General features: G+C 33.6%; 3 protein-coding genes across 3 annotated transcripts; 1 reads left to right on the forward strand and 2 right to left on the reverse strand.

Moving 5' to 3' along the window:
- The first annotated feature begins 7,112 nt into the window (after positions 1-7,112).
- Positions 7,113-10,570, forward strand: LOC133701319 (protein TIC 21, chloroplastic-like). The gene is made up of 4 exons (XM_062125196.1): positions 7,113-7,479; positions 8,022-8,279; positions 9,741-9,944; positions 10,320-10,570. The coding sequence occupies exons 1-4, from the start codon at positions 7,174-7,176 to the stop codon at positions 10,431-10,433; spliced, it is 882 nt and encodes a 293-aa protein (XP_061981180.1). The 5' UTR covers positions 7,113-7,173; the 3' UTR covers positions 10,434-10,570.
- A 579-nt stretch (positions 10,571-11,149) lies between these two features.
- LOC133701328 (reticulon-like protein B11) lies at positions 11,150-14,254 on the reverse strand. The gene is made up of 6 exons (XM_062125207.1): positions 13,926-14,254; positions 13,575-13,755; positions 13,103-13,244; positions 12,933-13,002; positions 12,675-12,844; positions 11,150-11,488 (listed from the first exon to the last, which is right to left on the reverse strand). Exons 1-5 carry the CDS (start codon positions 13,984-13,986, stop codon positions 12,675-12,677), a joined length of 624 nt encoding a protein of 207 aa, XP_061981191.1. The 5' UTR covers positions 13,987-14,254; the 3' UTR covers positions 11,150-11,488.
- A 247-nt stretch (positions 14,255-14,501) lies between these two features.
- LOC133701336 (uncharacterized) lies at positions 14,502-16,442 on the reverse strand. The gene is made up of 2 exons (XM_062125219.1): positions 15,953-16,442; positions 14,502-15,127 (listed from the first exon to the last, which is right to left on the reverse strand). Exons 1-2 carry the CDS (start codon positions 16,205-16,207, stop codon positions 14,858-14,860), a joined length of 525 nt encoding a protein of 174 aa, XP_061981203.1. The 5' UTR covers positions 16,208-16,442; the 3' UTR covers positions 14,502-14,857.
- Positions 16,443-17,379: the final 937 nt, after the last annotated feature.

The raw sequence follows: 17,379 nt of genomic DNA on the forward strand, positions 1-17,379 counted from the left end.
AAAAATTAGCCAAAAATCAGTTCTCCGATCCCTTCTGTTTTGGAACTCTAATATATTTGGCTGGACTATGTTTAGCAGAAGCTTCAAGACGACCTTCTGCGGGAAAATGGATTCTTACATATTTTACCTCATTGCTGTCAGCAAGGAATCCAAATGGCTAGACATGTATTCTACTCTTTTCACATCACGGAGACATTCTTCCATGCTGAGGTTTGAATTGTTCTTCTGTGCATATACCCACAAGAGGCATTGCATCTATATAAGAAAATTTATCTAGCTAAATTAAGTTCTTTTAGCTTCTGTACTTACCATTCTCTGTGATGATCATAGGATAGGAGTATTATTGTATCTCTCTTTCACATATGTAACCATTTTCTCCATTCCTTGTGGATAAACATGTTGCCAATCCATTCCAGTCTACATTGATCAAAATGCTCAAGGAGCTTGTTGAGAAGCACCTCTGCCTGTGGCTCTGCGCTGGTTTCTTTTTCTTACTGGGGGTGTGCTGGTTTCTTTTTCTTAATTACTGTGGGTGTTTGAAGAGACAATTGTGTTTGCCATATTGGACCTTGCATCTTTACCAAATATCTCGAATTCCCTCTCATGGCAAACTTGCGCGAATATATACTTTATACAAGGATTACTACATGTTTTGTTGAGATGTCATTACTGAAAATATATATAATTATCAAAAAGATTAAAAAAAATGGAAAATATGCTTTTATTGTATTTAATTTATCATTAAAAATTTAATTAGGAGACAAATTAGTATTTTATTTTTAAAATTTAACGTATACAATTTGATAATATCATATTTATCTTTGTTAATACAAACACTTATGTTATTTTGTGTTTAAAACTAATATATAGAAGTGAATATATCCAACAATAAATTTAAATTTAAAAAATTGTATAATTACCGGTGATCAGAGCAAAGGGATATTAGATAGCTTAATATTATTATAAAAGATGAAAAAGAAATATTCTTGGCATTTAAATTCCTACAGGGCATCTCAAATTCATTTCATTTTGGAAAAGAATTCAATTCCTAGTCTTGCAAGCAACCTAATGCAATGGGACATTTGAGATTTCTTGAAACATGAGATGTTCTGGCTTAACAAACACGGGAATGTTTAGTTCATGATGTGCCAAGAAATTAAAAAAAATAAAAATTTCTAAAGGTTTAATCAAGCTTGGTTGAGCTCAGCTTAGGTATTTGAACACGCCATAAGGCGCAATCTGATTAGCGATCAAAAAGTATTTTTAAAGAAATTTAAATTTTTTTTAAATTAATATGTTTTGATATTTTTAAATCATTTTAATGTGCTGATCTCAAAAATAATTTTTAAAAAATAAAAAAATATTATTAATATACTTTTCTGAGTGAAAAACACTTTGAAAAATAACAATAACTACACTTCCAAGAAAAATGTGAATGTTTTTGTGCATGTTTTATTTTATTTTATATATTTTTATGTATATTTTCTTCTACTCTTTCTTTCATTGTAAATACAATTATTTTAAATATTTTTCTATACACAATTCTATAGATTCTTTTACTTTCTTTTGCATTCAATCCTATAAATTCTACCTGTATTCACATCAATAAATTTATTAGAAAACCAATATAATCAATAAAATACCATTCTCTAAACCAATAAAACTCATTTATTATTATTCCATAAAAACCTTTCCATGCATCTAGCTACAAATAGTTATGTTGCCTTACATGTAACCTTTTTCCTTGAAAAAGATAAAGATAATTCAATAACAACTTAGGGATCATTGTGAGGTAAAGGATTTATGATCCATACAAAACAAAAACACACACAATTTATCTTTTTGAATTTTTTTATTTTCCTAACATGCTTAATAACTTAAAAAAACAATCAAAGTGACTTAAGCGTCGAGTTTTTGTTTTTACAAGTAACCCAACCATAAAAATACAGCTCAATCCACTACTAGTGAGGGAAAATCCCAGAAATTCATTGAAGTTTTTTCAAATTCTTCAGTATCTTAAATGACTTCTCTTATAAAATCTAAAAAATCATCGCTTTAAAAAGAACTAAAACCTCTAGAAAAAATATTTTAACTCCAGATTTATAGTTATTATTTACTGAAACAGTATAATGGTATTTTTATCTCTTCATCTAAAAAACTTAAAACATGCTTTCAAAGACATTCATGTCTTTTCACATGGCCTATTGACTTAATTATACCCTCCTCTTGGTTGTTTACACTTGAACTTCAGTCCATAATTTTTTTTAACTTATATATATATATATATATATATATTGTCTTCACCCTTTTATACATGGTAGCTACCGAAACAAGACCACAGAGCCCCGAAACAAGACAAAAAAAACAGAGTTAACAACTTGTGTCGAAGCAACCATACCCTTGTTCTCAACTTTACTCCAAGCAGTTCTTCAAAATAATTAAGTGAAGCAAATTACAAAACTCAGCCACTGTAAAATATCTCCAGCAGCTTCAAAAAATACCAAATCCCTAGAGAAAACTCTGTAGAATTCACAGCCATGCTATAAAATCACAATTCCCAGACACACCTTGTTGAGCAAGACCATCAGCCATGCGAGAAGAGAAATGAGTAGCAAGGACAAAGATTTCATGATAATACCATGGCCTAATATGGTTTATGCATCCAGTTTACCACATTAGAATTAAGAGTCAAATTCTACAATAATCTTCACACCAGATAAATCTTCTCTAGAAGAGGATAATTCCAGGGTTTTAACCACAACTAACAGTTTTGCTTCATTGGAGTCTCTGATCCCTGCAGGGATGGAGAAAATACCCAGTACAAAATACACGTATACCAGCAGGACCAAGCTTACCAGAAGAAGATCCATCCACATTTCATTTTAAAGCTGAAGGGTCAAGTGCAGACCATATGATTAGAGGTCTAGATTTTTTTGGTATTAGTCCATTTAAGCAATCCATCAACAAGTCAAGAGCAAAACAATGGAAATCTGGAAATAAGGCTTTAATCCACACACAATGAAGATTGTATCATAGTCAGGCTTCTTAAGATTAAAAATAAACTCATTTCGCAGAAGCCATAATGACCATGATATAGCAAAAAATAGCACAGACCATACCTTCCTTTGAAATACTCCTATGCCAGATATTCCTACTGCTGAAACAAGGCCGACATGCTCCTGGAACAACACCAAGAAAGACCCCACAAATGTATAAATTTAGACCATATAAACCGATGCTTCTGACAGTTGACAAGGAGACGATCAACATATTCCTCTGACAGTAAGCAAATTGGGCACATAGAGCATCAGTATCAATAGTTTCTCTTCTAGCTCAGCCAACAAAAGACTTCAGTTTTCAGCGGGACCACTTCTTTCTACAAACCATTAATGGAGTTAATATGATTTGGGGATGAAAGCAGTTTACACATAGATTTGACATAATACTCTCCATTTGAATTTGGCTTCTAAATCAATTTATCCCATGTTTGTTTTCACACTCTGTTTTTGTTAAAGAAAGTTTATAACCATTAAAAAAAGGCTAAAATATTTTACATGTATCAACCAAAGCTAATATAAGTAATATAAGAGAAAAACTACATAATTTTATTTTAGATATATATTTTTCTGTAAATATCCATTAACAACCTCTATCGTCACAAACATCCTTCCATATCCACTTTCATTCGAATAGTTGGAGATTGACCCCTATAGAAACAAATGCAATTCCCATATTTACTGATAAAAGCAATAAATACTATTTATTATTATTATTATTATTATTATTATTATTATTATTATTATTTATTTAAACAGATGAGTATGAATATGAATATTAATAGAAATCTAAAAAGTGTGGTCTTTCCAATATTAAAAAAACATTGTTCACACACTAGTATATTACCGTGGATGCACTGTATTTTTTTTTAATTTTCAAGTTAGTTATCAAACTTTAATTTTAGATGATTTCATCTTAGTTAAAGACCAATAGTTTTTTATTTCTTAAGAAAATATGAAATTATAAGAGAGACCAAGACAAGAAACAAATCAATAATGGGTGGTCTCTCCAGTGTTTTTGAAAAAAATACAGTACTTAGATTCTCAATCTTTAAAATAATACAATTTAGGTCTCTTTAAACTTTGAAAATTCTATTTTGGTATGAAAATTTATTTTTATTATTTTTCAGTTCCTAGTTAGAAAGAGATAATTGGGGAGAGAGAGAGAGAGAGTCTTGATGTCATTTTTTACCACCAAAATGATTGTTCTTTGTGTCCACAGATTCCATGCGATGGGAGGGGTTTGGTTATGGTTATTTGGAGCCTCAATGTCGTCTAAAAAAAAAAATTTAAATTAAAAAAGACAAATCTAACCCGATTTGATTTCAATTTCTTTGATAGTATTTTAGGTTTTTTGGGTCAATGTATTGATTTATAGGAGTTATAAAAGTGTTGATGAGGAGGTGGTTGAAATGGCTTGAAAATCATTTTTAAAAGCCTAAAGAACACTGCCTTAATTTTCCAGCCATCACAGTTGCATGTCTATTTAAAAAAAAAACTGGGTGGACTTTTAAAAACAAATAAAATAAATAAAACCAAGTTCAGGCTCATGGGTCTAAGCTTGAAGGCCCACCCACATGTCTGGTCTCTACCTTGTAATGGTCCAAACATGCTAAACTATAGGCTACCGTGATTGAGTTTTTTTTTTTTTTTTTATCTAGGTTAAATATAAATTTAAGAGAAAATGTCCAATTGAGTCCATGATCAAGATCACAAGTTTGACAGATTAAACCGTAAAGACTAGGCTATTTTTTTTCTTTTTAATTTTCTTTTTTGGTTAATCAGTACTTTTTTTAATTAGTTTTTTTAATAATTTTTTAATTTTTGTTTTGATAAGTATCCCTCCTGTGTGAATTCTTTTTTTTTTACTTATCCTTTTTGAATTGAGATTTTGTTTTTTAATTGTTTTGTGTATATTTAATTTTTTAAGACATTATTCTAATTTATCTATAGTTTTATTTTATCTTTTATATAGATAACAAAATTTTAAAATAAAAAAAATATTTAGTTTTAGATAATATTTCTAATATTTATAACCTTGCATAATATTTTTTTTTCTTTTATTTTATTCAATTAGTTTCATGTGGGTATCTATTTCTCTTATCGTTTGGTTGAATAAAAAAATAATTTTAATAAATAAATTCAATAAACACAACCAACTAAATGTTCTATATGGCAAGATTAAATATTTTGCTCTTCATATATATCTTTATTTTTCTAGTTTTGTTTTTCGGTATCGTTAATGACTTTTTTTTTCATTCATTTACACAGGTAATTTTTTATTTATTTAATTAGATACATGTATAAACTTTTCAATTTAAGTTTTTTGTTTATTTAATTAGATACGTGTGTAGGTTTTTTAATATACACTTAGGATTTTTTTTTCATGTAAGAAAATGGGTTGAATAAGCCTACATGTCTGATTGTTTTTAGTGGAAAAAAATATCTGACCCACGGTAAATCACGAGTTAAATAGCTTGTAGTTTATCTAAATTTAATTGGAAAAAAGCTCATCCTATCCTATGTACATGAAAATTGACCTTAAAATACCATAGGGAAAAAAAATTCCCTTCAAACAAGTCATGCATCATCCAACACAGACAATACCCCAATTAGTTATTACTAGATCATTTCTCACACTACATTGCAAGGTAGATAACTTTTTTTATATATATAAAAAAATATTCAGGTGTTCTTAATTTGTTTTTTAGCGTAAAAGAATTTAAACTATATAGTGATTTACTTGATATGACCTATTTAACTTGACAAATTTAAAAATATAATTTGACTAAAACAAATCATGATAATAACTTTTTTAAAAACTATTAAAACGACAACATATTAGATCAACTTTGATTAATTTGAGTTAACCTGCTAAATCCATTATCCAAGTCATGAAACCTTGATAACCTTATAGAAAATAAATAAAAAATTACTAAATTCAATTCTCAATAATGTTAAAAGATAAAATTGAAAATAAAATTCAACTAAAAAAATGAGTCGAGTTAACTTGGGTTAACTTGCCAAATCTGGATCATGAGACCAATAAAAAACAAATAAAAAAATTTGTGCAGTTGAATTTCTAATTAACCAAATGGTGAAAAATAAAATTAAAAAAAATTAATTTTAAAAAGGACACAAAACACCTCGCTAGTCAACTGACAAAACTGATGACCCAAGTTATAAGATCGAATAACCTTATAGAACGCAAACCAAAATAAATTATGAAGCCTAATTCTCAATAAATTCAATATTGAATGATGAAATTGAAAATAATAATAATTAAAATAGAAAAAAAAACTGAGTCAACTAGCATAACTTGTGGCTCGGGTTATAAAATTGTGATAACCTCATAGAAAGCAAATAAAAAAATTATGAAGCTCAATTCCCAAATAATTAAATGTAGAAGAATTAAATTTGAAAAAATAAAATAAAAGGATAAAAAAATAACTGAAATCAATTTGGATTAACCTACCAAACTCAAGTCAGAAAATTAGGATAACTCCATAGAAAGCAAATGAAAAAAATTATAAATTTTAATTTTCGATCAATCCAATATTAAATGATAAAATTAAAAAAATAACAAAACAACTCGAGTTAATCTGGCTACACCACAAGTTAGATCAATTTTTTTAATATAAAAAAATATCTAGGTATTGTTAATGTGTTTTCTAACAAAAAAAAATCAAACTGTTTAAAGTTTAACCTGATATGATACAATCAATTTAATTGTTCAAAAAACAATTCAAACATAAAAAATAACTTGAGCCAACCTCATTTAATTTACCAAATCTGCAATCAGAATTATGAAATCATAATAAACAATTCTATTGAAGAATAAATTAAAAAATTTGAAGGAAAAAAAACTTTTGTGAGAAGGAAAAATGAATTCCCTCCTCAGTTAGTTGAGGTTAATAATAATCCAAGTACGACGAGTGTCGTCTACACATCAGACGACACATTGTTTTTTAGTACATGGACGACAGATAGTGGCACGACAAGCTTCTTACATGACCTTATTAAACGACATGCAGCTCATATAAAAAAATTGATTCGTATTTAGCAGTACATTGTCTCGAACTAGCCTACTCCGCTCACAGTCACACTTTCGGGAAAAATGCAAACGCTACTCATGCCGGCAGTTCGCTCCGGCACGGCGGCATCCATGGCGGCTGTTTCAACGCCTCCCCTTATCCACCGTGCAAAACACCTACCTCTCCTCCCTCCTCCAAACTCCATCCTAATCTTTCACAAATCCACACAACCTCTCCCATCATTCTCTTACATTAGCTCATTATCTATTTATGATCATCTTAGGAACAAAACACCAAAAAAATTATTTACCCAAACAAACGCTTCTAATACCACTGCTCCTGCTTTCAATTCCCAAAACGACGAGGCAGAAAGGGCAAAACTCGCTCAGGTTCAAACCCTCTCCAAATTCTTTGCTCAAGATTTCTAAAAGAAAGTTACATTAGAATTTGAAGTCTAATTTACTAACTCACATTGTTATGTGGCCATCCATTTGTGTAGTAAAAGAAAAGGAACTGTCTTTTATAAGGGTTTTTGTTTTCTCTTGATGTTATTTTTGTTTTATGCACTAATTTCTCTTTGCTTAGATGGGGGGCTATACATGCATTATTTTGGAAACCCATTAACATGTCTAAAAAAGGAGCTGCCTTTCATATGGGATTTTAATTTTTAAATGTCATTTTCGTTTTGCGTTTTGTGTGGTAAGTTTTCTGTTTGACTACTAAGAGATGATGGGAATGAAGAGAAATCGAAGCGAAATGCAATTTTTTGTGAATATGAGACTTGAGTTGAGGAAAGGAGCTGCTTTAAAACGGGTTTCTAAATGTCATTTTAGTTTCCGTTCTTGGTTGCCGATTTTTATATTTGGTTTCCAAGAAAAATGTGGGAACTGTTGTGGAGACTAGATTAAGATTATTGCTATTGTGTGTGCAGGTGGCTAAGAGATTAGAGAATACATCAAGGTATTTTAAGCGGTTGGGTAGTCTAGGATTTTGGGGGCAGCTAATATGTAGTACAGTGGCAGCTGTGATTCTTTCCTTTTCTGTGGTTGTCACTGGGAAGATCACTTCGCCTCCCACTTTTTATGCTACTCTTGGTGGCATTGCAGCTGCATTCATTTCTGTTTTCTGGTCATTTGGGTACATCCGGCTTTCTGAGAAGCTCCGAAAAACTGCCAATGATCCTTCCAAGGTATGTATACATACTGTTTTAGTTTTTTTACTATGTGTTATTCGCAATCATAAACAGTGTTTATTTTGATCGTTCTGAATAATGGTTGTTTCCAAGGATTTTCAACTTAATCATTGGAAAGGACATGTTACTTATTCAGTTGCCATTTGTATTCTGAATGATTGTTTTAGTTGTCATTTGTATTCTGAATGATTTTTTTGATGAGGTCTCCTCTCGTCTTGAGTTCTTTTGGATTTGGTAACATGACGAGCTTGATGACGGGCCTCAAACGTGGGCTGCCAAATTGAGCAAGAGTCATAATGCAACTTGCAAAACGAGCCTCATTGTGTACCTATGTTTGTGGTAGGCCCATTCATGATGATCCGTGGCCTGTCGAAAGTGTCAGGAGGAGATGTTGCTTTGGGTACGACTGTCACTTGTACTGTCCTCCCTGCATTAGGTAGATTAAGGTGGGAGTGCCATGTGTCCCTTACAATTGGCAATGTCCTATCGTGAGAGCCAGGCATGTTGTGAGGGCCTATATATTTCTCGTAATTTCAACCCTCAGGGTTTATTGGTTGATTGACAGAAATAACCTGGCAGTCTGTTTAAGAATTTGATTGTTCTCATTGACCTTGGGCAAAGTACTTTGTTTATGGTAGTCGCAGTTTGTACAACTTATGCATGATGAAGTCGGTGGGTTTACATGAGAGAATCTTGTTGTTTCTGTATGCCAAAGAATTAATTGGTAATGTGGCGCTTTAGGGAAATGGAGACATTGTTTCCTTCAAATGCCATTTGCGGTAATTTAAGGAGAAGTCCAATGTTGAAGCAAGAAACTTAATGGTTGGGATATTGTGATAAGTGGACATTCAAATTTAGCAAATATTTTCCTTGATATTTTTTTCTCTTAAAGAGAAAAGAATGATAAGAGGCAATTAGAGTCTGGATCCCATTTTTATATCTACAAATAGTCCTTGTAGTTTAAAAATGACTGGGGAGGTTTATTTTGTCAACGAGAATCTCTTGAAGGAACTTTCATGCAGTTTGTATTTGCTGGCTCATCTTGTATCCTTTGTCTTTGCTTCCCATCTATCTATCCATGTGATTTTTCTTCTTTATTCATGTGAGTCATTGGACTACACAAGTAAGATGAACTCCATACCATTGAAGTGCAGAAGATCATCAATAGTAAACTGCTAGTGTTTGTTGAGCTTGGGTTGTACAGCTTTTCACACCTGTTAAAAGAAACAAGAAAAATAGAAAACCATACCTAAATGTGGATCGCATTAGGTTCTCGTGAGGATGATGTGGTCTAAATATGGTGCTAGAATTCAGCACACATGAAGTGGCTCCTTTGATTGTCATACTGTTACTCAAAGACTCTTTTTGCTGAAGTTAAATAACCAGATATATATTGTTTACATAATTCTAAAATATTTTTTCTATGCTTGGTGTTCTGTTTATTTTTTATATTTTCAGGCACCTCCTCGTGCTGATGTTGTTAAAAGCTTTAAAAATGGCATAATACTGAATTTGTTGGGAATGGGTGCTGCCATTCTTGGGATGCAAGCCACAGTTGGATTGTTGGTTGCGAAGGCCCTAACCTCTTCTGCAAATCCTTATTACCAGCAAATCTCTCCTGGTTACAGTCCAGTTCTTGCATTGGATGTGTTTTTGGTGCAGGTAAATATTATACAGATCTAATTACCATCATATTTTAAAGTTCTGCTGACTACAGACTCATGGTAGGAGTTAGGTTCAGAAATCACTCTGTGTTATTATAGAAGTCACTGTAGCTTTATCAGTTTTAGCATTTATGCTCTCAGCCAAATAAATCAACAAATGAATCAATGAGGATACAAAGGATAACTTTAATATTTGCCTATACGATGGAAGAAGTAAAATTTTTTACCTTCTATCAATTTACTAAAGTGATGTTCTTTTAACCCAACATCTGTGTTCAGTTCTCGGATAAATCAATGATAACTTTTAATTGGGGTAAACATTTTGGTCCCAGTTATTTGATTGATATCAGCCCTCACCGTTTCTCTTGTGCAGGCATCAGCGAACACCATCCTTTCTCACTTCCTGGGACTTGTGTTCTCCTCGGAACTTTTACGCTCAGTGACACTACCACCATCAGAAAATATTCCAGTCTTTAAGGTGGCATAAGCTTCTTCTGCGTGATATTGTAGCCGAGGTTGAAGATAGTGATTTTAAAACTTATGCAGGACACTACAAAATGCGCGCAATTCTCATAGTGATAATTTGTAGCCTACTGTTCCAATGAAATATGATTGATTCCAAAACCTCGAGCACTTGCAATTGATCTCGTGGTATAAATCAATCCTTTCTACACTCATGCGTAATAACATCCACCAGCAACAGAGTGACAAGGGAGGTTAAAAACCTGTTTCTATGGTACGGTAGTTGCATAACAGCGAGAATTTTGCCCTCGTTATTATGTCGTGGAAGCAGCATGGGAGCATGCGTTGGTGTATTCAGAAGAAACAACTCTAAGAAGTAGGATGAAGCAATACATTTGGACTTGTCTGGGATGCTATTCTTCAATTCAATTGTTAAAGGAAATGCAAACAGGTTGAAAGGTGGTAGATCCGCGCGTCACGCTTGCAATCGTAAAGTTGAATTTAATAAAAACCGTTGTTTATGAAAAATAGAAAAAAAAGATGGTTGTGTTCCAGGACTGAAAGGTCGAAAGACCAGGTGAATCAACGCAGTAAAATGACAGACCCAATACCTCTTATGCCAACAACTGGAGGGGGTAGAGGAAGCGAGCAGTACGGCAGTAACGTAAAAAGTTGAAGCGATTAAACGAGCACAAAGCTGTGATAATACCAAGAAGCTTACTTGCTCTTCAAAGAAAGAAGTAAAAAAGTTGGCTATCATAGACTTCCATTATCAAAAGCTAGTTTCCTCTCCACAATCGGAGAACTTAATCCAGTGGGAATGAAATAGTGAGAAATAAAAACAACAGCAAGGACTGACAAAATTACAGATCAAGAGAATCAAAACAATGGCTTTCTTGCAGATAAAAAATAATGAAAAATCTACTGTTCTTCATTGGTGGTATTAAGGTTAGTTCTGCTCCTAAAGAACTACCATGAGTAGCTGATGTTCGATGCTAATATTGACAGCATCCCAACCAAAAAGAAAAATCACCCCTCAACAGCTTCATATAGTCACTGTCTGCTGAACAACTTGAAACCCTGTATCCAAAGATAGTTTACTCAAAGTTGTTCAACGAACAAAAGCCAGAGAGATAGAGGACAGAGTAAACCACCAGTGACCAGATCCATCCAGTATGAATTGAGTTTGTCCAAAATGGTTTTAATTCTGACAACAAATGCAGTATATGGATATCCATGTAACAAATAAAGGAAGCAAATTGATGAGCAAGATGAAGGTAGCATGCTGATAAATAGACAACCTAGGACATTCATCCCGCCTACCGAAGCTGTTCATGTGGAGACAGTTACAGGGAAGGTGGAAGTAAACAATGCTGAAATGAGCGACCAGATGGGAGGAAGGCCAGTGAATCAGCATAAGATGAAAATATAATCAGGATGACTTTCACCAGAGAAAGCAAATTTGGAGAACAATATTTGTAATCGTACATTTTTTCAACAGTGACTCCTTAATAATAATCCTGAATGCAAGAAGCTTGGAGACCCATGTATTGGCAAATTTCAGTATGATCTGTGCTAATTCAACTCCTCGTTGCAACATTCATGAAAACTCAATTTCTTATGGAAAATGATATTCCAAGGAAGTCTCAGAAGAAAAAACTATACCAAGGCAAGTCCATTAATCTATCGACATGTTAAATCACAGGTTAGTTTCACCATGGTGACAGTTTCAAGCAAAATGCACCAAGTATGTTATTTATAATTCACACAAAAATAAAAAGCAACTAAGACAGCAAATGAGCATGCCTCTCTTCAGCGCGCATCCAATGTGGCAAAGATGTAATGTTCATTTTACGCACAAGCTATCAGATCCTCAACATAAAAGTACCATATACTCAAAATGCCCTTGTCATAAGCAACCTAACTGCAGCCCATTATAATGAAGACTTCTAACCTATTGGAGGTAAATTATCAGATTTTTGTAACAAATACTCTACCAGAGCCTTCATCATGTTGCCTAATCAGTCATGTATCCTTCCACAACATTAGCAAAATCATCAAGTCTCAACAATAATGACATTGAAATTGCACCAATGACATTATCAAAATTTCAAACATAATAAAGGCCACAGCATGCTTTGGCTCCATATAAAAACACAGCCATAATCTCAGTCAGATGTGCACTATTTAGACACGGAATCATAAATGCTTACCAATGAAATTCTTCCTACTTTAGTCTATATTTACGAGAGAGGCAGCAACTTACCTACTGTGTTTTCTTTTCCTTGTTTGATGGTAATGGAATCTTCTTCAAGATGGCATCATGACTTTTCTTATACTGTTCTTGAATTATTTTATGGGCTAAACAAATCTTTTCATCAATGTGGTGCTGGTACTTGTCATATACCAAAGGAACCGAAAGACTAAGAAGAACCCCTGTAGATGTAATCAAATATAATGAACTAATGTCTGCCCTCATATAATGGACTGATTAAGAAAACACAATAAGCAATAAAGAACTCACCAATGTAGACAAGAGTTAGGAAGTTGCAGAGACTACCGATATAAGATGCTACACAGAAACCAGAAACAACCTGCAGAACCACATGTGCATCACACATATAAATTCCACCCTCTTGCGATCAACAAAAGTATAGCTAATTCTTTCGTGGAAAGATAGAAATGGCTACTAACCTGGAGGAAAACCTTGAAATTCTTATCGATCACGATTTCACGCGCAATCGACAATGCATAATTGGCATACACGTGAATAATACCAGCTGCCTTGGCAACAATCTCCTCGGGAATTTCCAAATTTGGAAGTGGAGGGAATGGCCTAAATCACAACTACTAATAAATATTCATTCCTAGAATCCAAAACCACACATGCACACAAATCTAGATTTCGTCACCCAAAACAGCAAACAGTGACTGAAAATCAGTAAATAAAATTGAAATTTAAGAATTATATGAAACATCTCTCTTTGATGCATGTAATCCACCAAAAAAATTAAGACAAAACAACATCCATAACTAAAAATTTATACCAATAAAAAATTGTGAAATGTGTTAGAATTTCACATACGAAATCAATAACCACAAAAAAGATTTAGACAAATAAAATCGCGAACATTTAAAAAGGTGCAAAAAAGCATAAATTAATTACCGATTGAGAAGCGAGGCAGATTTAGCCCAAAAGAAGAGAATAACAACAAGAAGGAACAACACGTTAGCCACAAACGATAACAAATTGTAACCAGCTTTCTCAAATAAGATCCACAGAGTTGTTGCAGACACTAAAACACCAACGCTTGCGTACCATCTCTTCCATAACAACACATCAGCCACTACACATTTAACACCAATACTTAACATTAAAATCAAGATTATAGGTTGATATAAAAAAATATTCAGATCTATTTAGAATCAAAATGATCGAGGAAGGTATATGGTTTTGATGCACACCAGTATTCCTATACATGCATAAATACGTGTATACGTGCAGGTAAACGGATACCTGGGCCGCCGCCAAGAGCTTGATGGACGGAGATGCGACGAGGGGTGACGGACTCGCCCATTGTGATTCAATTTTAGAGGTAGCTAATTTAGAGATCGATCGAAGAGTTGACTGATAGAGGAAGTGTGAGAGAGAATACTATAAAATACCAAACGGTGGCTCTATTACTAAACAGAAAACCGACGCAAAATCTAGCTCATAACGTCCGCTGAGGACTGGACGATGTAGAACTGGGCTGGGTCAAAATGGAATCAGCCCAGGCATTAAGGTTTTACATTAAAGATATCGTTGCTTAACATCACTTTCTAGCCATCCTGTAGTAATTACTTCCTGCAGGGTCTATTGGAAGTCATTTATTTCTAAATTAATGTTTTCACGGTAAATATGCTACTGGTAATGCCTCCCTTTATCTGTAGCTTATCATCAGAGTTGAATGAACTAATTAGTTTTGATATGCGTGCTGATTAGTGTTGACTGTTGATGTCTAGCCTTTGAAAAATAATTCTTGCTTGCTCATTGGGTGTATAAATTATGGTAGAAAATGGGCCGGTTAGGAATTTTGTTGCAATTGAAGTCTTGGGCATTAACTAGTTCACTCGCTCATTCAAAAGAACACAAGTGCTTTACAATAAAAAACCTGCTTGGCAATGATGAAATTTCATCTTATATGTTTTACCCGGCACTCTGATGATCAACAAGACGAGGCCATCAGGCCATCAGGCTACCCTTCAAAGTTGACTCTTTCCTTGTCCAGTTCCATCTCTCTATGGAGAGGCACTACTTCACCGGTTACAAACAAGGGAATCTTACTTCAATAATTAGGAAGTTCGAGCATAACAACTAGAAAGCTGATTGAGGTCATTGCCTAAAGATTCCGGCAGGAATCAAGCTTGAACCTAAGCTTGGACTAAAACGATAAGGTAAAAGCCTGTTTAGTTTCTTGTTTCATCGCCATCATCATCAGAGTCCTCGTCGTCATCTTCTCTCCGGCACTCTTCTCCACCAGCATTTGGTTTCATCTTCTTCTCTTTTTTCCTTTGCTTTTTCCTCTGCCTTTTCAAACGCTTTTTCTCTGTTTGTTCCTCTGCAGCCTTCATCCTTTGCTCTCTCCTCATAGTAAATTCAGCTAACTCTTTCCTTCTCTGGTAATCAGCATCCATCCTTGCAAGCCTGTCTTGCTCTCTCCGTCTCATTTGCCGATACTGTTGTGACCCAAAAAAATAAAAAACCAAAAAACAAAATAGTGAGACGAACATATGCAAACATGGATATTCACACGCACACCCACCCACAGCACTCATGTCTTCCTGCTTCACCGATGAACAAATATAATACATGTTAGACATTGAGCACACAGATGATGCAAAACAACATGGTATTATTAGATAAGTTTAACCTGGCATGATTCTTCTTTCAACGACACCAAACACAACTTCAATACAACCCTCAGTCTGTTACAATCCAATTACTTTGATCTCTTGAGATCACCAAGATGTCCTGTGCATTTAGACCTCTGTATTCCTGCTTTTCTAGATTTATAGTGGGTGCCACCAAACCATAAACGGCAGAGGAATCCTTTTTCTAATAGAAGAGGTTTGAGCCAATGCATTCCACGGGCAAAGATTATACAATAGGATCACTACTGTCACAACGCCATGAGCATGCATCTCTAATATAAAGCGCTATGGTCATGGCGGAAAAGGTCATCAGCATGAATCAGTGTTAATTGCATTTAGTGGCAACGACTGCTAACTCGATACTGCCTAAAACCAAGTTCCAAATCACATTCAGTTTCTACCGAATATACTCGTCTAGACAAACGTTAATCAATCCAGCATCGATCTCTCCTGATATCAAACAAATAAAACCCTAATCTTAATCCTGCAGTACAATTATTATTTACTCTTATCTATATAACACGAATACAAAACACTTTAGAAAGTTGCAAACTGAAAAAACTATTACACAAAAACTTCTCGGCTTACAATTTAGAAATTAAAAAATAAATGATCAATTGATCATATTACCTGGTGAAAATCACCGGAACCAGAACCCGCGGAACTACCGGAGGTATTACTAACTCGAACTGGCACATTCTCAAGTATTCTTCGAAGCTTCACCTCTAGGTCCTCCTCCTCTTCTTTGAGTACTGGCGCCGTGTACTCCACCAACGCCGTCGATCCCGTCCTTGCCGCAAGTGGAAGCGGAGGGAGCGCCGGTTTTGTCTTCTCCGGCGCTGCTACTACCTGCAACTCACCGTCCTTGGCCCCGCCCGTCGACATTCTGATCCAAAACCCTAATTCACTGCTTCAGGGTTTCTGTCGTTTTGGATATCGGTTTTGATGTGATTATAAATAATTATCGATTGAAAAATAATGGATGGGTTTAATTTAGTGTTAATCGCTCGTATCGGACTTGGTTTGGAGATTTCACGGTGCTCGATTACCAAGCTATCCAAAAAGAGAAAGAAAAGGCAGAAAATAAAACTCCAATAAAAGCGGTCGATGTTTTTGATAACCACCGTTCATCCCTTAACATGTGCACCCCGTTGGTTATAGTTAAATTGTTTTTTAGATCCTTCAGCGTTTTGTTGTTTTATACTTACATCACTTAACTTTATTTATTTTTAATTTATTTCTTTAAAGTTATTTTGTCAACTTAATCTATTTAGATTTGTTTTCTCTCGCTTGAATAATATATTATAAGACATTCTAACATCAAATTAACAATTAATTTCATCTTATAAACAAAATTGAGAAATTAAGAACTAAAATTGGAACAAACGCAGCCCCCTTTTGCAGAAGGCATGTAAAAAGTTTAATTTGATCCCTCACATTTTCATTTTTTCATCTTGAATCCCTTTTGTTTTAGGTTATTATATTTTGATTTTAAAACTTATTTTCATGTTTTAAAACTTATTTTCATGTTTTAATTCCTAAAAATTAAGAAAATTAAGAAAAAATCATCGAAAAACTTTAGTGTTTATAGATTTAGCTTTGAAAGATCAACTCAATTAAAATGTTTTTAATCTTTAATGATACTAGAAAAAAATAGATAAGCTCTTAAGTTTATTTTAAAATTTGATTTATTCCTTAAGTTTTTAAACTAATTAAATTTTATTTATGGTTGCAAATGAATTTTTAAAGGTCTAAATTTGGTTTTTCAAAGTGCATAATGACCAAAAACAAGTTTCACGACCAAAAAAATGTTGCAGGTAAACGATGCTCTCCTCACTATCTATAAATAAAGATCTCGGCTTCCCAAGCTTATATGCGTGGGCTTAGATTGCAGGCCCAGGCCTACATTGTTATTACCCATGTAAAATGAGGGTTATGATTTTACAAGATACACAGAATGGGCCTTGCTCAAAGGTTAAATAAACACGATCATGTTTCATGATATCCTGACATTAAAATCATTTTTAAAAAAAAAATACAAATAGCACATTTCAAGA

The sequence above is a fragment of the Populus nigra genome, chromosome 1 (assembly GCF_951802175.1).
Source record: "Populus nigra chromosome 1, ddPopNigr1.1, whole genome shotgun sequence".
Lineage (NCBI taxonomy): Eukaryota > Viridiplantae > Streptophyta > Magnoliopsida > Malpighiales > Salicaceae > Populus > Populus nigra.